Genomic DNA, 25,236 nt, shown 5'->3' with positions numbered 1-25,236 from the left:
TCAACATTTCTTCCTAAAGTGATCTATTTAAATAACAAAGAAATAATAAAATCTGGGGAATAACTACTGTACCATTTCCCCAACCCATGACTACTTTTCATGGTAATGAGACCATTCTGTTTTCTTTTGTAAAGGTTTTATCTATCTAGAGAGAAGGGAGGAGGGTAGAGAGAAGCAATGTATCAGTCTGGAATTTGCTATGCTGGAGACACTTCACACATGCAAGTCCTGAGCTCTACTCCTCCCTAGCCATTCCTTCTTTTTCTTAGGGAATCACCCTTTTTCACTCTCATCCTTCTCAATCTAGAAACAGAAAATATGGGATCCTATGAGAGATGAGTTAGAAATTATGATGAACAGTGGCAGAAGTACAGCAAGGAATTGGAAAAGAATATAATGTAAAGACCCCTACTTTGTAATATCTTCAAAACTGCATATATGCATCCTAATTTTTTTTTACTATTACCCATTTTTTATTATTTTGTAGAAATAAAATAAGGCATTTGGTATAAGTTTATGATATCAATTCTAAAGGAGGGACTTTATTCTTTCTGGTTTTTTTGCTTTAATAAATTTAGTGCATTACTAACACACCTCTGCTTTCTTTGCAGACACTCAGAGGTATAAAAAGGTAAAAACCATGTTTTCAACCGTACTGTACTATAATCCAAATGCATCATTAAGTTTTAAGCCATTTCAGTATGAAGAAATCCAATCAGAATTTCTTTTTTTTAATTTTTAATATTTATTTTCCCTTTTGTTGCCCTTGTTGTTTTTTTATTGTTGTTATAATTATTATTGTTGTTATGTCGTTGTTAGATAGGACAGAGAGAAATGTAGAGAGGGGGACAGAGAGGGGGAGAGAAAGATAGACACCTGCAGACCTGCTTCACTGCCTGTGAAGCGGCTCCCTGTGGGGAGCCGGGGGTTCGAACCGGGATCCTTACTCCGCTTCTTGCACTTGGAGCTACCTGCACTTAACCCGCTGCACTACTGCCCGACTCCCCCAATCAGAATTTCTATTGAAATTAGGAATTACTGTTTAAAGGACAGGTGAGACAACTCACCTGAGAGAGTGCCTAGTTTTGCTATGTGCACAACCCCGGGTGATACCTCTGGTGGCAAAAAATAAATGAAATGAAGTGAAATGAAATAAAATATGATTAATGTGCATGTGCGCAAGAGAGAGAGAGACCACCAAAGCATCACTCCAGCCTATGTGGTGCTGGGGACCCAACTCAGAACTCAGGGTGCATGATCCCAGTGCCCCACTTGCTGTACTACTTCCAGGTCGCAGTCCTAATCTTCCTTCCTTCCTTCCTTCCCTCCCTTCTTCTTCTTCTCCTTCTCCTTCTCCTTCTCCTTCTCCTTCTCCTTCTCCTTCTCCTTCTCCTTCTCCTTCTTCTTCTTCTTTTTTTTAAACTAGAGCACTGTTCAGCTCTGGTTTATGGTGATGTAGGGGCTTGAACCTAGGACTTTGGAGCCTCAGTTATGAGAGGCTGTTTGCATAACCATTATGCTATCTACCCTCCGCCTAAGTCCTAATGTTTCTACCAGGAATATACCCACAATGCTTATACGGCAATTTTCCTATTGTTATCCTGACAGAGATTTTTGTAAAAACACTTAACTGTTTTTTAGAATACAAAGGGTGTGATCCAGGAGGTGGCACAATGGATATAGCACTGAACTCTCAAGCATGAGGTTCTGAGTTCAACCCCTGGCAACACATGTTCCGGTGTAATGTCTCTTTCTCTCTCTCTCTCTCCTCCTATCATTCTCATTAATAAATAAATAAAATATTTTTTAAAAAAAGAATACAAAGGCTACTGATTGGTAAGAGAAACAAGAGTTTGGGATTTGCATGCCTGAAGCTCTAGGTTTATTCTCTGGAACCACATGTATCAGAGTGGTGCCCTAATTTTTCTGTCGTTTTCATGTGAAACTGTCTTATATGAAATAAGTAAAATAAATAAAAAAAGAAGAAATGGTATTGATTTTTCATATTTATCTTTAATCATTTTTTTCTAAACTCATTCCTACTTAGTTCTCAATTCCAGCAACTGAACAGTATAGGTTTTCAATCACATTATTTTCTTGAAAAAAAAAATCATTTTACTACCACCAGTGAGAGGAAAAGAGAACCAGATGCTAGGAATCAAACTTGTGCTTATGTCCAGTGCCTCTAGCTACTGTGCCACCTCCTAATGCCACTCCAACATATTATTTTCAAATTATTCCTCCCTTAACTGAAAATTTATACTGGTCCAGGAGGTGGCGCAGTGGCTAAGGCACTAGACTCTCAAGCATGAATGAGGTCCTTGGTTCAATCCCTGGCAGCACATGTACCAGAGTGATGTCTGGTTCTTTCTTTCTCTCCTCCTACCTTTTTCATTAATAAATACATAAAATCTTTTAAAAAAAAAAAAAGGAAGAAAATTTAGTCTACCTGTGTAATAACTCTTGTCACTAGTAGTAAGTTTTATTTACCTGTAGGTACTTTCAAGTTGTGTATCCAGGAAGGTGTTCTGAAAGTAAAATGTCACACATTCTCCTGCTGGAGGTTTTTCAGGAACCTCAGGAAGGCAAAAAACCACCCAGGAATGAATTTCAGCAAAACTGAACTGGCCTGCTAAAGTCAGCGTATTCATGGGCCTATAATTTAAGAGAAGTTCATATTTTTATCTAAGAATATTTATATACAACATATGTATATAACATGCTAGAAAATAGAGTCTTTCAATTGTAGCTAAACAGACAATGCTATACATGTAATGTTTATTAAATAATTTTATATTAAATATTTTGATTTAGTGAAAAAGGTGCTTTTAACATTCATAGTATTATAAATAGCTTGTTTTCATTACAACACATTTCATGAATCAAATTTATTAGGGATCAGGTGGTGGTGTACCTGGTTAAAGTCATACAGATTCAAGACCCTGGTCCCCATCTGCAGTGGGAAAGCTTCATGAGTGGTGAAGCAGGGATGCAGGGGTCTGTCTCTTTCTCTCTCTCTCTCCCTGCCCTCTCAATTTTTCTGTCTCTACCCAATAATACATAAATTGATTTTTTTTTTTAAGTCTGGATCTGTTCTTTTTTCTTTTTTTCTTTTATTTTTTTTCTTTATCTTTATCATTGGATAGAAACAGAGAGATTTGAAAAGGGAGAGGGAGAAAGATACCCTACTTCACCACTTGTGAAGTTTTGCCCCTGCAGGTGGGGACCAGAGGCTTCAACTCAGGTCCTTAGGCACTGTAATGTGTGCACTTAACCAGGTGCACCACGGCCTGGCCCCATAAATTAATTTTTTTTTTCCTCCAGGGTTATTGCTGGGCTCGGTGCCTGCACCATGAATCCACCGCTCCTGGAGGCCATTTTTCCCCCTTTTTGTTGCCCTAGTTGTTGCAGCCTTGTTGCGGTTATTATTGCCATTGTTGACGTTGCTTTGTTGTTGGATAGGACAGAGAGAAATGGAGAGAGGAGGGGAAGACAGAGAGGGGAGAGAAAGACTGACACCTGCAGACCTGCTTCACCGCCCGTGAAGCGACTCCCCTGCAGGTAGGGAGCGGGGGGCTCGAACAGGGATCCTTACGCTGGTCCCTGCGCTTTGCGCCACGTGTGCTTAACCCACTGCGCCACCGCCCGACTCCCCCATAAATTAAATTTTAACAAATAAATAAAGTGACAGGGGTAGATAGCGTAATGGTTATGTAAATAAACTCTCCTGCCGGAGGCTCCAAAGTCCCAGGTTCAATCCTCTGCACCACTATAAGCCAGAGCTGAGCAGTGCTCTGGCAAAAAAAAAAAATAGGGAGTCGGTCGGTAGCGCAGTGGGTTAAGTGCACATGCTGCAAAGCACAAGGTCCAGCCTAAGGATCCTGGTACCAGCCCTCAGCTCCCCACCTGCAGGGGAGTTGCTTCACAAGCGGTGAAGCAGGTCTGCAGGTGTCTATCTTTCTCTCCCCGTGTCTTCCCTCCTCTCTCCATTTCTCTCTGTCTTATCCAACAACGTCGACATCAATAACAACAATAACAATAAAAGAACAAGACCAACAAAAGGGAATAAATAAATAAAAATAAATTTTTATCTACTCAAGTCGAATGCTTAAGTTCATCTAGTACTGTACTACATATGTTACAAAGCATAGTAACATAAGACTCTCCTTATAAAAAGAATCAGTATGATTCAGAGGTAGATAATTAGGTTTTTAAGTAAAGAGATGTGAATCTGAAGCCTTGTTCCATATTTACTAGCTGTGTACCTAGACAGGTTAGGGAATAATGCCATCTTCTCCTTTAAAAACAAAACTAGGGGGTTGGGCAGCAGCGCTGCAGGTTAAGTGGACTGGTGCAAAGCGCAAAGACCAGCTTACGGATCCTGGTTCAAGCCCCCGGCTCCCCACCTTCAGGAGTGGTGAAGCAGGCCTGCAGGTGTCTGTCTTTCTCTCCCCCTTCCCCTCCTCTCTCCATTTCTCTCTATTTCTCTCTGTCCTGTCCAACAACAACGACGTCAATAACTACAATAATGATAACCACAACAACGATAAAACAAGGGTGACAAAATGGAAAAAAATAGTCTCCAGGGGAGTCGGGTGGTAGTGCAGTGGTTAAGTGCACGTGGCTCAAAGCGCAAGGACCAGCATAAGGATCCTGGTTCGAGCCTCACCTGCAGGGGAGTCGCTTCACAGGTGGTGAAGCAGGTCTGCAGGTGTCTTTCTCTACCTCTCTCTGTCTTCCCCTCCCCTCTCCATTTCTTTCTGTCCTATCCAACAATGATGACATCAATAACAACAACAATAAAAACAAGGGCTTTGAACAAAAGGGAAAATAAATAAATATAGTAAAAAAAAAAAAAGAATTGAAAAAAAAAAAAAGTCTCCAGGAGCAGTGGATTCGTGGTGTGGGCACGGTCCCCCCAAAGAGGATTTATTTCAAAACAGAAACTGAGCATGGTCAGAACACCACAGTTCAACAAATGCAGAGCTGGGGCTAGAACCCGGGGTTTCATGAGTGTGAATCCTGTGTTCTACTCCTGAGCTCTAGCCACTAGACATTTAATTTTTTTATTATTATTATTATTTTTTATTTAAGAAAGGATTAATTAAAAAAAACATAGGGTAGGAGGGGTACAACTCCACACAATTCCCACCACCCAATCTCCATATCCCACCCCCTCCCCCGATAGCTTTCCCACTCTCTATCCCTCTGGGAGCATGGACCCAGGGTCATTGTGGGTTGCAGAAGGTAACATTTAATTTTTTAAGTGAACACAATGCCTGAATTTATAAAACAATAAAAATTAAAATCAAGGGAGTTGGGCAGTAGTGCCGCAGGCTAGGCGCACATAGCACAAAGTGCAAGGACCAGACTAAGGATCAGGTTCAAGACCTTGGCTCCCCACCTGCATGGGAGTCACTTCACAAGCGGTGAAGCAGGTCTGCAGGTATCTATCTTTCTCTCCCCTTCTCTGTCTTCCCCTCCACTCTCCATTTCTCTCTGTTCTATCTGACATCCTCAACAATAATAATAACTACAACAATAAAACAATAAGGGCAGCAAAAGGGAATAAATATTTAAAAAATTAAAATCAAGTGTATCCAAGTCATATAATATTCTATTACAATTGTGTAACTACAATTACCAAATAAAATGCTCCCTCCACTCTCCTACCTGTCATGATCAATGAAGTGAATTCTTTGATGGAGTGAGAGGGGCTTGATAAGATACTGGCGAACTTGACAGGTTTTAGGTTGAATTCTTGGAGTCACATATGCTTGAAGTGTGCCATACTGGCCTTCAATTGAGCGAATCTGATCAGCACAAAAGAGTAAAGAAAATAAGAGTAAATAGCAATAGGGAAGGGGAAAGATACATGCAGCACTTCTCCATTTGTAGAGTGTCCCTGAAATGTTGTAAAGTGAAAAATGACATTCTGAAAAAATTTAAATAAAAATTAATATGGCATTATATTTTTTACTAGAATAAAGAAAATAAAACTTTTTTGGGAATGAAAGTAAAATCAATCTATAAAAGTTATCACCTCAACATATTTTCTAGGAGATTTGTCTACACTTACCAATGCTATTCAATTCCAAAAGACAGAAATCTCATACTACCTTGCCACAACTGAAAACACAGTTATGTGAGATTTAGATTTAAAAGTTTAAAATCTAGCCATGTTTTTTTGAAGGAGTAAGTGAGTTTGACAAATAACTAAGACATTTGAATACTTAATTTTCCCAGAAATGGGGACATTATAGCATATAGCTATTATTATAAATAATACTGACCATAAAAATATTCCTAAAAACTTAATTCTTGATTTTCCTTCCTTCTTTCTTTTCTTTCCTTTTCTTTCTTTCTTTTGCCCTAGCTTATGCTGGTATGGGGGATTGACCTGGGACTTTGGAGCCTCATGCATGAGAGTCTCTTTGCATAACCATTATGCTATCTACCCACATCCTTAATTCTTTTGATTTTCTATGGAGAAGCAGAACCATGATCCAATTATGACATATTTGTCATCAGAATGTACTGAAGTATAAGTTTAATAGTATAATACTATGCTTACATAGGAGTAAACAGAATAACTTTGGGGAAAGTCTTCTGAGTTATTTTGAATATGAGTGGTTGAAAATCCTAAGATAGTCTCCTCTTTCTTCTCTTCTCTCCCCTCCCCTCTCTCCTTCTCCCTTCCCTTCTCCCCTCTCCTCTCTTCTCCTCTCTCCCCCCTTTTTCTCCTCTCCCTCTCTCTGACTGAAAAGGAAAAAAAAAAAGAAAAGAAAAAGAAGCTAAAGAAACTAGAAAGCTGCCTAGCTTCTCCCTGATATCATCAGGCCCTTTACTGCATGTCATGATACAATTACAATCCCTCTTGCATTACAGCCAAGGCTTTGCACTTGGATGATTCCAACCCTCCTGAAAGACCCTTCTTTTTGTTCCCATATGATGTTAGAGGCTCAATGTGGGTCTCTGAGCACGGTAAAGGATGCACTCTAAAAGCATAGCTCCTAGCCCTCTGATAATTTAAACTCACACTTTTCCTGGCATGTAAGAGGGTGGTGAAGTGTTAATATTGTCTCTCAATGGGAAACAAAAGTTTAATGGACTAATACTGAAGGGTTTCTTTCTTTCTCTGAAATAAAAACAATGAAAAATTAGGCCTGGGAGTGGTAGACTCAAGCATGCACAAAGGCCCTAATATCACAAATAAAAAATGTTTTCATGTGGTCCAGGAGGTGGCGCAGTGGCTAAGGCACTGGACTCTCAAGCATGAGGTCCTGAGTTCAATCATCCGCCGCACATGTGCCAGAGTGATATCTGGTTCTTTCTCTCCCTCTCATTAATAAGTAAATAAAGCTTAAAAAAAAAAAGTTTTCATGGGAGTCGAGTGGTAGCGCAGCGGGTTAAGCGCACGTGGCGCAAAGCACAAGGACCTGTGTAAGGATCCCGGTTCGAGGCCCCGGCTCCCTACCTGCAGGGGAGTCGCTTCACAGGTCTGCAGGTGTCTTCTTTCCCCCTCTCTGTCTTCCCCTCCTCTCTCCATTTCTCTCTGTCCTATTCAACAACAATGACATCAATTACTACAACAATAAAACAACAAGGGCAACAAAAGGGAATAAATAAATGTTTAAAAAATGTTTTCATTAAGGGCAAGGATAGATAGCATAATGGTTATGCAAAGAGACTCTCATGCCTGAGGCTCCAAAGTCCCAGGTTCAAGCCCCCCCGCCCCCACCATCATATGCCAGAGCAGAGTAGTGCTCTGGTAAAAAAAGAAAAAAAAGTTTTCATTTTTGTATTGTGTAATGAAATATTTACAGATGAAATTATAATATGCTATGTATTAGTTTCAAAATAATTTGAAATGGAAAGCAATAATGTAGAGAAGATTGTAATGAACTGATAATTGCTAAAACTACAGGCATTACTTTTATACATGGTTGAAACTCTCTATAGCATAACAGTAAAAAAAAAAAAGTCCAGTTAGAAATATTTAGGATTCAAAGGTGGGGGTAGATAGCATAATGGTTATGCAAAGGGACTTTCATGCCTGGGGCTCCAAAGTTCCAGATTCAATTCCTCACACCACAGTAAACCAGAGCTAATTAGTGCTCTGGTTAAAAAAAAAAAAAAAATCCAGATTCTTAATTTTAGAGGGGGTGGTTTGGGTTAAATTAAATTCTATTGGTCATTACAATTCACCATCCCAAAATAACACATTTCAGATAATAATTTAATGCAGAAACAATATCATGTATTTAATATATATTAAAAAAAAAAAATCAAAAAAAAAAATCAAGCCCCAATTTTTTTTCATTTTTTTACCTTGAGCTCCAGTCTTGTGGTATTTGTCTGGCACCGGTAAGTGGCAAGAAGGAAGTTATCATTTGACTGGAAAGAATTAAAGTTGAAGAAAAGATGACTACATTCCTGCTTTTTAACATCAGTGGTAATAACAGTTACTATGTCTCAAACTCCTATGATTTGGTGGTGCTGTGCCAAATGATTTCTACTCATTTCTGCAAATAACATCTGTAGTGTACTTTAACCCCTGGAGAAACTGAGGCAAGAAGAGTTACTAGTAAGTAATGAAATTGGAATTCAAAGTCATACATTTAAGACAAAAACTTGGGCCAACAAAATAGCTCACTTGGAAATGGCACTGCAGGTCTGAGGAGATAGGACTGTGGTATATTCATGCCTGAGGCTCTGAGGCACCAGGCTTAATCCTCAGCAGCACCATAAACCAGAGATAAGCACTGCCCTGGGGAAAAAAAAAGGAAATGGTGCTGCTTTGCCATATGATGCCATATGGCCCAGGTGAAAGAATAGCATCCAGTGTACTGAAGGAAGACTCAGGCTTCTCTCTTTCTTCCTCCCCTCCCTCTCTCTCTCCTTCCCTCCCTATATATGGAAAAGTCAGTTGGGAATGGTGAAGCTCTGGATATAACTTAAAAAAAAAAAAAGAAAAAAACTCATGCTAAAAATTTAACAAATGCAAACTCATATTATTTATATTATTAAAGCAAGCAGTATCAGTGGTATTTAACAACTTTGATTTTCACAAATTCGAAAGAAATAATGTTCATGGAAGGACAGCTGGCATGAAGTAAGCTGGAGATAAAGGACTGAGGGAATCAGGCGGTAGTGCAGCGGGTTAAGTGCACGTAGTACAAAGCGCAAGGATCTGCACAAGGACCCCAGTTCGAGCCCCCCGGCTCCCCACTTGCAGGGGAGTCGCTTCACAGACGGTGATGCAGGTCTACAGGTGTCTTTCTCTTCCCCTCTGTCTTCCCCATCTCTCCATTTCTCTCTGTCCTATCCAATAACAATAAAACAAGGGCAACAAAAGGGAATAAATAAATAAATAAAAATAAAATAAATAAAATAAAGGACTGAACTACTTAAAGAGTTTTGTGTCGCAATGAGGAGGTTAGACTTACCTCCATCCAGTAGAGAATAAAGTGTGTGTGTGTGTGTGTGTGTGTGTGTGTGTGTGTGTGTGTGTGTGTGTGTGTGTGTGTGTGTGTTATTGGGCATTGAACCTAAGGCTTCACACAGGTGAGGCATGTACTTCATCAGTGAGTTACATTCCTAACTCTCTGCAGAAAGAGATTTTGAAGGAAAGGTTTTGAAAGGAAAAAGTGAAGAAATATCAAACCCTAGCAACATTTATAGGCTTTAATTAAAATGGCATTATGGAAATGGAAGAATTGTTTATATATTTATAATATATTGTTTATATATTGTTTACTTACCTCAGAATCACAGCTGCTAAAGCTGACAACAGCAGAATTTTTATCCACATCAAGTAAGTCTATTGGGACATCACTCTAAAATCAGTATTTAAAAAATGTTTAGATGGAAAACTAAAAATTATTATAAGGCATTTTCTCCTTGTTCTAGTTTATATTCATCTTTAAATTTGCCTATGAATTATCTTAATTTATATTTGGCAACATGCACTTCTGAAAAGCAGTACAGTAAATGCTATACTAAAATGGTGCTAATTTGGATTATCAGACATCATCGATCACTCACTACCCATACAGTATCAAAATCTTCCTGCCTCATTTTGTCAGCAAACACAACGTTATTATGGGATGTGAATAAACATATGGGCCATCTTTTACATTCACTTAGCATAGGTTTAAAATATAAAATTTGCATACAGTAGAAATATGGAATGCTTAGTAAATGTGTTTTTCCCCCAACCAGGATTACTGTGGGTTCAGTGGCACATGGCATCACTCTTTATGACCACTTCACCACCACCCCCTTTTTTTGTCCTGATAGTGGTGAAAGGCAATGAGAGATAGGGATAGGGAGGGAGAGGGAGAGACAAAGAAAAGGAGAGACACCTGAAACATTTAAAAAAATATTTATTTATTCATTTCTCTTTGTTTTTGCCCTTGTTGTTTTATTGTTGTAGTTATTATTGTTGTTGTTATTGATGTTTTAGTTGTTGCATAGGACAGAGAGATATGGAGAGAGGAAGGGAGACAGAGAGGGGGAGAGAAAGATAAGCCACCTGCAGACCTGCTTCACCGCCTGTGAAGGGACGCCCCTGTAGGTGGGAAGCCAGGGGCTCGAACCAGGATCCTCTTGCTGGTCCTTGTGCTTTGCGCCACCTGCGCTTAACCACTGTGCTACCTTCCGACTCCCTGAAACATTCTTCAATGCTTGTAAAGTGTGTTGTCCATGTCTCCCTAACCCCCACCCCCGCCCCGAGACTGGAAGCTTGAACCCAGGGTCCTCACACACAGTACGAAGTATGCCCTACTCTGCACTGCTTCATGAATTTCTTTTCTTTTTAATTTATTTCCTTTTTGTTGCCCTTGTGTTTCCATTATTGTTTTAGTTATTGTTGTTGATGTCGTCGTTGTTGGATAAGACAGAGAGAAATGGAGAGAGGAGGGGAAGACAGAGAGGGGGGAGAGAAAGACAGACAGACCACCTGCAGACCTGCTTCACCGCAGGTGGAGAGCCAGGAGGCTCCAACCGGGATTCTTATGCCGGTCCTTACGCCTTGAGCCACCTGCACTTAATCCACTGTGCTACTGCCTGACTCCCTGCTTCATGAATTTCTACGTCACCCTTGTGCAGGTTTAAAGTTAATCCTCTCTATAATTTCATTTTTATCATTTCAGTTTATCTGAGTCTCACCAGTAACACAGAAAAGAGGTCATTTTTGGGTTTCTCTGAAGAGGTAGCTTCTAAGTAAATGAGTGCCTTTAGTTGTTCAATGCAGCAGTTCTGGGACTAGAACTACTATGAAATATTTGTACCTTTCAGTTTGTTTTTACTTATTTCTTTTTAGATAGAGACAGAGGCAGAGGGTGAAAGAAACTACAACACTGAAGCTTCCTCTATGCAGTGGGGCCTTGGCTTGAACCTGGATTGTACACATGGCAAAGCAGCACACAAATCAAATAATCTATTTTGCTAGCCTTACATTCCTTTTATTTAACCAGAGTAATGCTCAGGTCTGGTTTATGGCAATCCTAGGGATTAAACCTGGTATCTCAGAATCTCAGACCTAAAGTCCTTTTCATCTCATTAGCCCAAGGCTGTAAATTTTCATCAATAATTTAGTCTCTCAACAATGTTTTTATTTTTAAAAAAGATTTATTTATTTATTTGAGTGATAAAGCATGAAAGAAACAAAAAGTCAGAGCATCATACTGTAGTATGTGGCACCAGTTGAAGATGGGACCATGCTCCTGTAAGCTCTGGACTCCACCACTATGCCACCTGTCTGGTAGAGTTAGCTATGCTATTATTTTAGTATTTGGAACTTAAATAAATAAATAAATAAATGGAAGGAAGGAAGGAAGGAAGAAAAGAAAAGTTCTAATAAGAACATCAAATACCAGAGTTTTGTAAGTCACATCTCTGTTAAGATTCTTCTGTCTGGTGACTATCCAAAGAGTAAATCCCTACTGTCCTTCCTTTTTTTTTTTTTTTTTAATTATTTTATGGGGCTGGGCAGTGGCACACTCTGTTCCCATGTGCAAGGACCAGGGTTCAAGCCCCCAGTCCCCACCTGCAGGGAAGAAGTTTTATAAGTGGTTAAGCAGTACTGAAAGTATTTCTCTTCCTCTATATCTCCCTTTCTCAGTTTCTCTTATCAAAATTAATTAATTAATTAAATTAAAAGACATTTAAAAATTTTATTTTATTATTGTTTTAAAATATGGTAATAGGAAATTAACTCAAGGCTTTCCACATACACAATACTAATCAGCAGCCCTGGATTCTTTATTATTATTATTATTATTATTTAGAAAGCAGTGACTGAGACACACATAGGAGAGACATCCATGTGATGCTCCTGTGTGTTGCTGGAGCTTGAACCTGGGCCCTTGAGATGGTAAGGTATACACTCTAGTGCCTGAGTTATCTTCTAGCCTTCAATGTCCTTTTTGACTCTTCCAGAAACTCAAGTTCATCTCTCTTTTGTTTGCTTAACATGTATGGTATAAAAGTAAACACAGAATTTTAATAATATATGGGAAAAGTGACTATCTAATGAAAGGCTAATAAAATCATTTAAAATCACTATTTTTATGTGGTTCAGGCGGTGGCACAGTGGATAAAGCATCAGACTCTCAAACATGAGGTCCTGAGTTCAGTCCCCAGCAGCACATGTACCAGGGTGATGCCTAGTTCTTTCTCTCTCCTCCTATGTTTCTCATTAATAAATAAATAAAATATTTAAAATCACTATCTTATAAGAACAATTAGTGGTTACCAGAAGTGAAGTGGGGTGGGGGCTTGGTGAATAGGGAAAAAGTATACAAATATATGATAAAGACTAGAACTGGACTTTTAGTGATGGGCTTAATTTATTATATACTTGTAGACTTTCTTTCTTTCTTTCTTTTTTAATCTTTATTTATTGGATAGAGACAGCCAGAAATCGAGAAGGAAGGGGGAAATAGGGAGGGAGACAGAGAGACCCCTGCAGCCCTGCTTCACCACTTACAAAGCTTTCCTCCTGCAGGTGGGGCCCAAGCTCTAACCTGAGTCCTTACACATTATAACATGAACGTTCAACCAGGTGTGCCAGCACCTGGCCCCACTTGTAGATTTTCTAAAAAAGATTTATTTATGAGGGAAAGAGAACCAGAGCATCACTCTGGCACATGTAATGCCAAGGACTGAACTTGGGACCTTATGCTTTAGAGTCCAAAGCTTTATCCACTATGGCAAAATACTTGATTTTCAATGATGCACACCTGAAATTTATATAATTTTATAGTGCAATATTAATGAAAACATTAGAAAAATAATATTACTGTCTAAATCTGCTCAGCAGTAAATACTGCATATGACTGGTTTGCAAAATAAATTCTCTCATGAAAAAAAAGCAATGAAACACTTTGCTTACCTGTATTAAGACAGTATCTATTGATGTTTGTACCTCTAAGACAAGGCTATAGCTGGCATCATCTTTATTCAATGTAAACTTGTCATTTACACTAAATGAAGGTACTGCTGATTTTGCTTTGCTTGATTGAGAAGACTGTTGATATTTCTCTCTTTCCTGGAGAACCTTATACTGTATATGTTCCAGCTCACTCCTAGGGGAGAAAAAAAGTAACTTTGTCAGCTATGAATATAAATATTTTAAGGTGGAGGGTAGATAGCATAATGGCTATGCAAAGAGACTCATGCCTAAGGCTCCAAAGTCCCAGGTTCAATCTCCCAAACCACCATAAGCCAGAGCTAAGCAGTACTCTGGTGGTAATAATAATAAAAATATTTTACACATAAATATTTTAGGTCCTTGGAATGTTTACAAAAAGTTGAGACATTTAAACTTCTGTAAGTATTCCTCTTATCCTATGGTCTTATCAATATTCCTATTTTATAAATAAAAATAAAAAAATAAACTCTAAAAATAAAATAAAATGGATTTTTGTGGGACCAGGTGGTAGCGTACCTGGTTAAGCACTCACATTACAGCGCACAAGGACCCAGGTTCAAGCCCCTGGTCCCCACAAGCGGTGAAACAGAACTACTGGTGTTTCTCTGTTTTTTCCCTATCTCCTTGCCTTTCAATTTCTCTCTGTCTCTATCCAGTAGTAAATAAACAAAAATTTAAAAAATGGATTTTTGCTGGTCTGGCTAAAAATAAAGACACCAATAAGAACGAAAGTTTTGCCTGTATGACTGCTTAAGACAATTCCACATCATTTGGGTAAAACATATGTTCATTCTTGTGCTAGCAATAGTAATAGAGCTGTAGTTATTAAGGCAAGATGCAAATAATTCCAGCAGATGAATCTAGTTATAGTTATATCTACTAATAATTGGAAAGAAAAACTACTGAGGCAGAGCAATACAATATATGCAACTGTTGGAGAACTCCTGATTTCTTGATAAACCTCTAAATTATAATGCCTGTTCCTTTCCTTTCCTTTTTTAAAATCTGTATTGTTTTTATTTCATTATTTTTTAAACATGTTGCCCCTTTTTTTGTTGTAGTTATTACCATTGTTGTTATTGATGTCATCATTGTTGGAGAGGACAGAGAGAAATCGAGAGATGAGGAAGACAGAAAGGGGGAGAGAAAGATACCTGCAGACCTGTTTCACTGCCTGTGAAGTGACTCCCTTGCAGGTGGGGAGCTGGAGTCAAACCAGGATCCTTAACACCGGTCCTTTGTGCCACATGCGCTTACCCCGCCTCCCCTTTATTTTATTTTATTTTATTTTATTTTATTTTATTTTATTTTTTACCAGAGCACTGCTCAGCTCTGGCTTATAGTGGTGCAGGGGATTGAACCTGGGGATTTTGGAGCCTCGGGTATAACAGTCTCTGTGCATAACCATTATTATTATACCCCTTCCCCCTTTACTTTTCTACTGAGCCACTTTTCTTAATTACTAAGAGCTATGTATTATACCACATGTCAGAAATTCTTTGTTATTGATCTCAAGCCTCCAGGGGATGTTTGGCTAATATCAGAGTAAATACAGATAACAGGTCAAAAGGCCTTGAGGCTAACAGAGGCCTTATCTGATATCCCTGAATTATGCCTACATCCTTGCAGTAAAATCAACATTTGCAGAGTAAACACAGAATCTGACAGAATCACTAGAATAGGAGATAACAACTCTGCTATAGAGTGGTCTACATACTCGGAGAGAAATCACACAATCATGCATGCCCTTGAGTTATATATGTATCCCAAAAATGTTTGTAGTTGACACAGCTGTATGCACACATTCCCAGGAAACAGAATGGAAGAAAAACTGCAAGAGAGACTAGAGATTCCTTGGGGCAGATTTGGCAGAGACAACTCTGCAGAGCCTCACTGTGAGATGTACACTGCAAGTCTAAGTTATGTACACAGTTTAAGTGATATAGTTTTGCTTTGTTTTGCCACTCCATACTTCAAGTGGTGTGATGAAGTTTAGTTCTTAGCCCTGAGACACAAATGATACTCTGCTCCCCAGCATCCAGAGAACCCCAGTACTTCTTTTAAAATATTAATTTATTCACTTACTCATTTACTGTATAGAGAGACAGAAACTGAGAGGGGAGTGAGAAAGAGAGACACTTGCAGCACTGCCTCATCATCTGTGAAGCTTCCCCCCTGCAGGTGGGGGCTGAGGCTTGAACCTCAGTCCTTGTGCACAACTGTAACAACAAGTGTACCTCCACCCAGCCCCCAATGCAGGTTTTTGATATGTAATGAGAATAAACAAAGTATGTAAAACCAGTAACCATTTTCATCAAGACATTTGGGGAGACAAAGTAAGGAGGCCTCAATATACTACAATTAAACAGCCTATAGAAGTAATTTTTGTGTCTAAGGGAGTTCACATTATTGACTTCCAGTGACAGAACTTTAAAGTCAACATTACAGATTCACAGGAACCATGAATAGAGTCAGTTATGTTTCTTTTTAATGTGTGAAAAATGAAGCTCTACAACTAAGCAAATGAAAAAATGTATCAAAGAAAAAGTCAGAATAAAGCATACAAAGATTTCTAACTCTAAAACATTAATCAGTAGTCACTGCTGAATTTTCTCAAATTAACAAATTAGATTTAAAAGGTGATAAATGAATCATATACTTCCTTCTAATAAAATATACTGAAACTATAAGCAGAAAATACACACCTCATGAAAAGAAAAAAAAATATCCAAAGTTACCTTAAGGAAGAAATTTTACTCTGCATCTCCTGATTAATTTTCAGTTCTTCACCTGGTCCACTTTCCTTATGAATAGGTTCTGTTGTTAGACCTGTAACCCAGCCTGCAGAGATGAGTTACCATCATGTATCATTAAGTGCTACTAGTACAAGTCCTAACATGTATGTTCCTTCCTGTGTCCACCAACATCAACCTCATGTAGTCCTAGGATCTAGTCCTCTTCAAAAGTAAAACAAAATAAATCAAGCTGGAAAATATTTAAATCATCAAGAAATTACTTAAGTATTTTGTGATATTATTTTTGTTTTGTCTGAAATATTACAATACTGTGGTTAAGGAAGTCTTTCATTTCTTTATAATTTTAGGTTTTTAGTGGAGTCAGGATCTGTGTATTTGCATTCTTTTAATTTCAGAGGGAGTGAGGGGTAGACAGAAAAACTGAAAGAAAGGGAGACATAGGACTAGAGCTTTCCCTGTTATTGTGGCACTCCAGTGTGGTGTTAAGAGACTGAACCTGGCCCATGTTCATGGCAAGGCACACTCCCTACCTGGTGAGCTATTTTAGCCCCTACAGTTTTTCTAGGCATGGAATGAATCAACAGTCTAGCAAATACAGAAACAGCTGATGAGGGGGCCAGGTGGTGGTGCACCTGGTTGAGCACACATGTTACAGTATGCAAGGACCCAGATTCGAGCCCCTGGTCCCCACCTGCAGGGGGGAAGCTTCACAAGTGGTGAAGCAGTGCTGCAGGTGTCTCTCTGTCTCTCTCCCTCTCTATCTCCCCATCTCTCTCAATTTCTGACTGTCTCTATCCAAAAATAAATAAAGATAAAAATTTTAAAAAAAAGTTACAGAAACAGCTGATGAATAAGAACTGCCTTTTAAAAGTAATTTTCATGGAAATTTAAACTTATATGACTAATGTGATATTATTTTGAGTAATCTAATTTTTTTTGAGAGATATGGAGGCAGGGGTTGGGGAAGACAGATCACAGTGAGGTCAGGTGGTGACTGAAATGGGAAGGTACACAGATTACTATGTATGAGGACCTAGTCCCTCTCCCTGGTTCTAACTCACAGGGGAACCTTCATGAGCAGTGGAGCAGGCTTCAGGTCTCTCTTTCTTCTTCTGACCTATTTTTCTGTCTCTATCATAATAAACAAAAAAAAAGGAAGGAAAAACTGGCCACCGGGAGTGGTAGATTTGTTGTGTAGTCAAGTTCCAGTGATAACCCTGGTGGCAAAAAAGAAAGGAAGGAAGAATGGAGGAAGAGAGAGAGAAACCATAGCACTGAAGCTTCCTTCAACACAGAGGGGGCAGGCTCAAACTTGGGTTGAGAGAAACCACAGCACTGAAGCTTCCTTCAACACAGTGGGGGCAGGCTCAAACCTGGGTTGAGAGAAACCACAGCACTGAAGCTTCCTTCAATACAGTGGGGGCTAGGCTCAAACCTGGGTTGTTCACATGGCAAAATACCTACTCATATTCTTTTTCTTACTAGAAATACACATAGTAAGCATAAGCTAAATTTCAGTAAATATTTATTCCTTAATTAAAGAGTAAGATTTACTTTTCAGATACTATAGCTATGTTAAACATTCATAAAGTACTCTTGTGGCACTCCAGTGTGGTGTTAAGAGACTGAACCTGGCCCATGTTCATGGCAAGGCACACTCCCTAACTTATAAACCTATACATTCCTTCAGATTTTGATCAAAAAGCTTTTAATTCTATAAGAATGACTTACTAATAACAATTCAGTTGGGAAGGTAGCATAATGATCATGCAAAAGGACTTTCACACCTGAGGCTCCAAGGTCTCAGGTTCAATCCCCAGCACCACCATAAACAAGAGCTGGGCAAAACTCTGGTAAAACAAAAATGTAAAATATGATTCTTCCTTCAATGACCTGTTATCCTTGAGCTTACCTGAATATGTGGATGCCACAATTTCATCATAGCCATCTTTCCCTACACAACCACCCTGGATAGATGTGACACTTTCAGACAAAGTCTAAAATAAATTTAAGATCAAGCAATAATTAATAATACAAAAAATCATAGACATGTTAAAGTAAGCCACAAAATTTACTTTCTCATTTCAGACCTTCAATATATTTGAATATTTATATGTAGACACTGAGATTAGAAAGGCAAAAATTCTGCACAAAGGGTAGAAAGTCATAGCTAAAAAAAAAAACTGAAATGAAACGTGGACTGGAATGGTATATTGTATCAAAGCAAAAGACTCAGAGGAAGGAGAGAGAGGGGAGGGTGAAAGAGAACTGTGAGGTCCTACTGCTAATGAACTTATATAATCTACCAGTGACTACACTGTAAAGTATTAACTCCCTCAAAAAAAATTATGTATATATTTGTTTCATTATTAGGCAAAAATTTATGCAAATATAATTTTTTAAAAAATCACATAAGCAGCAAGGTTGGGAGATAGCTGACTCAGTAGATGGCACACGTCGACGTACATGATGACGGGTTTGAGACCCCTCAACTACACTGAAACACGATGCATGGCACCAGGGCCACTCCATCAGTGGTGGAGTGGTGCTGTGGTATCTCTCCTCTCTCCTCCTTTCTGTTTCTTTCTATGTGATATATACAGTCTGTTGGGCTCAGTGGAATCATGCAGACATGGCCCTTAGAAGCAATAAAACTACAAAAGCAAAACTCTAAATAAATAAATTATCTGAACTCCATAGGCCACTTCTCATGTGTTTCCTCCAAATAGATGTTTTAGATGAATAAAAAGATAAGCTCAAAAAAAGGTAAAAAAAAAAACTATGTGGAACCTTTAAGAAATTTACTAGTATGCCAAGTTTTCCAGATGAATCAGGGTTTATTTATTTATTAGCAATATCCTAAATTGTTTGGTAATAATCACTAGGTTAATTAAGCATCTGTATTTTTAAAACTTTTTTATTTAATTAATTAATTTATTTATTAGCAATATCCTAAATTTTTTGGTAATAATCACTAGGTTAATTAAGAATCTGTATTTTTTAAACTTTTTAATTTAATTTTTTAATTTATTTCCACCAGAGCACTCCTCAGCTTTGACTTATGGTGGTATGGTAGATTGAACTGGGGACCTCAGAACCTCATGTATGAGAGTCTTTTGCATCACCATTATTTCTCTGTTCTGAGTGTTTCTTTAAAATTATTTATTTATTCATGAGAAAGATAGGAAGAAAGAACCAGACATCACTCTGGCATGTGTGCTGTCAGGGATCGAATTCAGGACCTCATGGTTGAGAATCCAGAGCTTTATCCACTGCTCCACCTCCCGGACCACAAGCATTTGTATTTTTTATCAAGGTCAGTGGATTTCAAATTACTTGGAAAGCAAGACATCCACAAATTATCATATTCAGTATTCCTTTATTCACAGGGGATACTTTCCAAGGCCTCCAGTAGACGCCTGAAATGGTAGACAGTACCGAAATCCTAAGTAGACTATGTTTTTTTTTCCTATACTGCTGATGATAAGAGTTTAATGAATAAACTGCACCACTATTTTCAAACTTTAGCTGATCAAAGGTAACCAAAACTCCAGAAAGCAAAGTCATAACTATAGGGGCATTATTGACTGCTGAGCAATGAAAGAACCCAAATAAAAGGTCCATGCTGCACTCAGCCATATTCTTCAGTTCCTTTAGGAATGCATCCACAGGGGCCTGGCGGTGGCACATCTAGGTGAGCACACACTGTCATGAGCAAGGACCCAGTTTCCAGCTCCTGCTCCCTACAGGAGGGAAGCTTCCTGAAAGGGGAAGCAGATCTACAGGTGTCTCTCTGTGTCTGCCCTGTTTTGTCTCCTTCTTGCCCTCTCAACTTCACTCTGTCCTCTCAAATCAAATAGAGAGGGGGAAAAAAGGGGGCTGGGGTGGCTGCTAGTAGTGGTGGATTCGTAGTGTCAGCCCCAGCAATAATCCTGGTGGCAAAAAAAAAAAAATCATTCATAATACATTAATAGGTTCTGACCACTAGACTGAAATTTTAGGTAATTAAAAAAATTTAAAAAAATTTATTTATTCCCTTATGTTGCCCTTGTTGTTTTATTGTTGTAGTTATTATTGTTGTTGTTACTGATATTGTCGGTATTGGGTAGGACAGAGAGAAATGGAGAGAGGAGGGGAAGACAGAGAGGGAGAGAGAAAGACACCTGCAGACCCCTGCTTCACCGCCTGTGAAATGATTCCCCTGCAAGTGGGGAGCTGGTTTCAGGATCCTTAAGCCGGTCCTTGCGCCTTGCATGCTACTGCCCGACTCCCACTACTGCCTGACTCCTGGTAATTTTTTTTTTTTTAAAGTGTGGTTGACTGGTTTCTTGGTTCTGGCTTATAATGGTGCTGGGATTGAACCTGGGACTTTAGGTGCCTCAGCATGAGAATTTGTTCTATAAACTGCTGTGCTATTTTCTTTGGCTCTCTGCTTATCAGACAAGGCTGGGAACCACTGTTTTAAAAGAAAAAGGCAGGTCCAGGAGATGGCTCAGCAGGTAAAGCACATGCCTTACCAGGTATGAGGCCTTTGGTTAAATCCCCAGCATGACATGGGAGCACTGTGGACAGCACCAAGGGATCTGTGGTTCTCCTGTCTCTCATATTCAATAACAAATATTTAATTAAAAAATCTAATACCTAGAGACTTATAGTTTATTCAAATGTATTCAAAAGACAATATTTTAGCCTATTATTCAAGCATAACAGTCTAGAGATCATTTTGATAATATCTAAGGTAGCAAATTAAACAAAAAACATTTTAATATACTTTTATTTAATAAAACCCAAATCATCACAATCATCTCTTTAACTGCTTGATGAATAATAAGTATATATATTTACATTTTTTAAAAGTAAGCTTACCTGGTCAAATCGTAGAACAGGCTCATTTGCATGATCAAAACTGTATACTTCCACCATTCCATCGTCTCTCCCAACAATCAAGTCTTTGACCCCATCACCCACAATGTCAAAATTGTCAACACACAAAATACCTTCAAAAAGATAATATAAGTAGTAGCTAGTAAAAATAGTTATGTATCCAGAAAAATGTACACATCAAATCTGAGTAGAAAAATAAATTTACAAAGAACTCTTGACATAATCAAGCAATCTTTTCTTTTTCATCCAACTTCATCCTTTTCCAGGCCTTTAAATAAGAATCTATATGGCATAGGTCTCTATGTTTACATGTCAAGTAAGGCTCTCCCTAGAGCTTCTGACACTTAGATCCAAGTCACTCTTTAGCATCTTCTCTCAGACATCTATATGCATTGCAAAATCTTCCTATGCTCCCCACCCCCCATAATACTTTTTTTTTTCATCGTTTTATTCGGAGGTTAATGGGTTAAGCCCATTCTTTGATTTGACCAGGTAAGCTCATTTTATTCGGTGGTTTACAATACAGTTGTTGAGATATGGCTACAACTTCTCATCTCTCCATGGTAGGTGCCTCTCACTCCCAGCTTGGGATCTTTTCTGCCATCACACACAGTGACTCCAAAGTCCCCCCAACTCCTCCCCCTTCCCTGTCTTTCCCAGAATCCTTTGTGTTGGTGACATCACACCAAGTTCTTGGTGTTTCCCCTTTTTGTCCTTGCTTTCAAGTTCCACCGCTGAGTTAGCTTATCTAGTATTTATCCTTCTCTCTCTTTTTAAAAACTATTTATTTATTCTTTTTTAATTTTTTAAATATTTATTCCCTTTTGTTGTCCTTGTTGTTTTTTTATTGTTGTTGTAGTTATTATTGTTGTTATTGATGTCGTTCTTGGATAAGACAGAGAAATGGAGAAAGGAGGGGAAGACAGAGAGGGGTAGAGAAAGACACCTGCAGACCTGCTTCACCACCTGTGAAGTGACTCCCCATGCATGTAGGGAGCTGGGGGCTCAATCCAGGATTGACCATGTGCGCTTAACCCTCTGCGCTACCACCCGACTCCCTCTTTATGGCTTATCTTACTCAACATGATTCCTTCAAGTTTCATCCAAGATAAGGTGAAGGAGATACTTTGTCATTTGTACCAGCTGAGTAGGATTCCATTTTTTATGAACAGCACAATTTTCTTAGCCACTGATCTGCCATTGGGCATCTGAGTTGTTTCTAAATTTAAGCTATTACAAACTGTGCTGCTAGCAACATAAGGACATACAGATGTCTTCAGGTAGGTGTATTTGCTTCAAAACAAAATAATTCATTAGCCTCATTAATAGTGCTCCCATTACCTCATGATAAACTACCCAGCTGCAAGGATCAAAAGTCTAGTCTTCATTTTTGATTTCTCTCTTCTTCTCACTTTCTTTTTTTAATATTATTTATTTATTTATTTATTTATTGGCTAGAAACAGAAAAATTGAGATGAGTGGGGGAGACAAGAGAGATACCTACAGCCCTACTTCACCACTTGTGAAGCTTCCCTCTGCAGGTGAAGATCAGGGGCTTGAACCTGGGTTCTTGAGCACTGCAATGTGTGCATTTAACCAAGTGTGCCACCACCTGGCCCCTTCTTCTCACTTCCTAAAACAGACTCACTAGCAAATTTTACCAAGTTTGATCCCTGGCATCACATGTGCCAGTGATGCTGTTTCCCTCTATCACTGACCTTTTTTTTTTTAGTTTGTTTTTTGAGTAACCTTGGTTTACAAGCCTTTATGTGTTTTGATGTAGAATTCTCATCTCCTCAAAATGCATTACACCACTCCAAGCCTCACAGAAGCAATAATATCCCTCCACCAAAGCCCACCGGGTCACCTTAAGCCTATAGTCTTCAGCCCACCAAGCCTTTTGTGATCTGACTTCTGCTGTTGAGTCCATGATCTTTAGACTTTGTGATCCTAGTTTTGTCCCCCCCCCCCATGGGTAGTGTCATTTAATATTTTCATTTCATGTGAATGCTTTTAGTTTTCCTGTAGGTTTGGTTTAGAGGTGATGAATTCCTTCTGCTATTGTTAATATGAAAAGCACATTGTGACCCCTTCAAATCTAGCTGATAACTCAGCAGTGTAAAAGTCTTCTTCATTCAGAACATTGACTATATCCTGTCAATCCTTTCTAACTTTTAGAGCTTCTGTGGAAATCAGCTGATAATCTATGGAATTTCCTTTACAGGAGATACTATGCTTCTTTCTAGCAGCCTTTAGGATTTTTTTTTTTTAATCTTTGCCATCTTAACTGTTATGTTCCTTGGTTAACTTTAGTTGGATTCATTTTACTTGGAGACCTTCGATCTTGCTGAATCTAGGCGATCTATCTCCTTTAATATGGAGAAATTCCCAGCTAAGACATCTTCAAATATGAATTCTGCCCCTTGCCTTTAATAAGAGATAAAGAGAACCAAGCATCACTCTGGTAAGTGCACTGCCTGGGATAAAAGTTGGAATATCATGTTAGAAACCCAATGCCATATTCACTGCACTACCTCCCAGACACGTTCCTTTCTCCTCCTTTTCCCCTACGATATGAATGCTATTCCTCTTGATGCTGTCCCATAGTTCTCTTATATCATCTTCATTTGTTTTAATGTACTTTTCTTTTTGCTGCCACTTAGAGACTTCTTTCACCCTAACTTCTTGTTTTCCACTTTGGTCTTTGGTGTCTGTGTTCTTGCAGGTATTCTCCACTGCTTTTTGACTCAGTTACCTTGCTCTTCATTCTCTGAGCACTCAAGTTTATCAGTAAATTTCCTCATTATTTCTCTGAATTTGTCGTGGTCCTCTATATTTCTTCTCAATTTGGTGAGTATCTCTAGGACCATAGCTACAAAGTCTTCACAGGTTTATAGAGTTATGTTGAATTTGGAGTTGTCCTTAAGCTACTGTCTTGGGCCAACAATGCAGCCATTATGTTTGATTCACCACAAAGGTGGCTGAGGCAGTGGGTGGCTAGGATCTAGTCGGAATCAAATGGCAGCCACAGAGTCTGGGGCAGTGAGGGTGTGTGTGTGTGTGTGTGTGTGTGTGTGTGTTGTGTGTGTGTGTGGGGGTCTAACTGCAACCAGGCAAGCTGTACTGGGTATGTGCTGATTCAGGCTGCAGGAGGCCTCGCAGGAAGCTTAGCAGGTTGGGAGCTGTGGCTGGAACTGGAAGCAGGTAGAACACAGCAACCACTGCAGATCATCTGGCCAAAAATGGTGGATGACCTCAACAACGGCAGCAGTCAGAGCTCAAGTGTTAAGTGCTGTAAGATGGGTTATTGCAGCAGTGAGAGGCTGGCTGGCTTGATGACAGAAAACTGAGACAGGATCAAATTTTTATATTGATTGTGAGTCCTTCTGTCCTCAATCTGGACTCTGAGTTGTTGCTAGTTCACCTAGGATTGAAGTCTGATTCTATACTGATTTTTTTTTTTTCAAGTATGTTATAGTTTCTGGTGTGCTGATGACCATGAAAGCAAGTAGAGATTACTAGTACACCGCCATCCTGACTTGAAGCTCTCCTTGTCACAAGCATTTTTGCTGGGTTTTTAAATTATTTTATTTTTAAATTTTTTTCAATTTTATTTATTTGTTATTAAATAGAGACAGAGAGAAATTGAGAGAGAAGGGGGAGGTAGAGAGGAAGAGAGACAGAGAGACACCTGTAGACCTGCTTCACCGCTTGTGAAGTGACTCCCCTGCAGGTGGGGATCTGGGGGCTTGAACTGGGATCCGGTCCTTGTACTTTGTGCCACGTACGCTTAACCCACTGTGCTACTGCCTCTTTGCTGGGGTTTTATGTCTGCTTGATTCTACCACTCCCAGTAGACTGTTTTTTTTTTTTTTTCCAAGACAGTGGATGAGAGCCAGAAAGTGAAGGACAGTCACCACAGCTCTGCTCCATTGCAGTGAAGCTTCTCTTCTGTAGGGTGTTCTCATGTAGTGGTGGACAGGGGATCAAATCTGGGTGCATGGTGAAGTGTGTAATTTGACAAGTGAGCAATGTCCCAGTCTCAAATAAGTAACTCTGTCAAAAGTTTGATAAACTAGCTAAATAAACAAATTTGAGGTGACTCTGTGAATTGCCATGATAGAAATACACACACACACACACACACCAGAATAAACT

General features: G+C 39.0%; 1 protein-coding gene across 3 annotated transcripts in view; it reads right to left on the bottom strand.

The window, feature by feature from the left end:
• The window catches only part of BBS7 (Bardet-Biedl syndrome 7), a 51,654-nt gene that overhangs the window by 4,705 nt on the left and 21,713 nt on the right, over nucleotides 1-25,236 (bottom strand). For 2 of the 3 annotated variants that reach the window (XM_060179131.1, XM_060179133.1), the window contains 8 exons: nucleotides 21,061-21,191; nucleotides 18,107-18,191; nucleotides 16,177-16,279; nucleotides 13,400-13,592; nucleotides 9,765-9,839; nucleotides 8,332-8,397; nucleotides 5,674-5,813; nucleotides 2,491-2,655 (listed from right to left, as the gene is read on the bottom strand). In XM_060179131.1, coding sequence (XP_060035114.1) covers nucleotides 2,491-2,655; nucleotides 5,674-5,813; nucleotides 8,332-8,397; nucleotides 9,765-9,839; nucleotides 13,400-13,592; nucleotides 16,177-16,279; nucleotides 18,107-18,191; nucleotides 21,061-21,191 — 958 coding nt within the window. The remainder of the gene's footprint in view (nucleotides 1-2,490; nucleotides 2,656-5,673; nucleotides 5,814-8,331; nucleotides 8,398-9,764; nucleotides 9,840-13,399; nucleotides 13,593-16,176; nucleotides 16,280-18,106; nucleotides 18,192-21,060; nucleotides 21,192-25,236) is intronic. The other variant, XM_060179132.1, reaches the window with a different exon arrangement.

This window comes from Erinaceus europaeus, chromosome 19 (assembly GCF_950295315.1).
Source record: "Erinaceus europaeus chromosome 19, mEriEur2.1, whole genome shotgun sequence".
In the NCBI taxonomy this organism is placed as follows: Eukaryota; Metazoa; Chordata; class Mammalia; order Eulipotyphla; family Erinaceidae; genus Erinaceus; species Erinaceus europaeus.
This window is presented reverse-complemented; position numbering and strand designations above follow the sequence as displayed.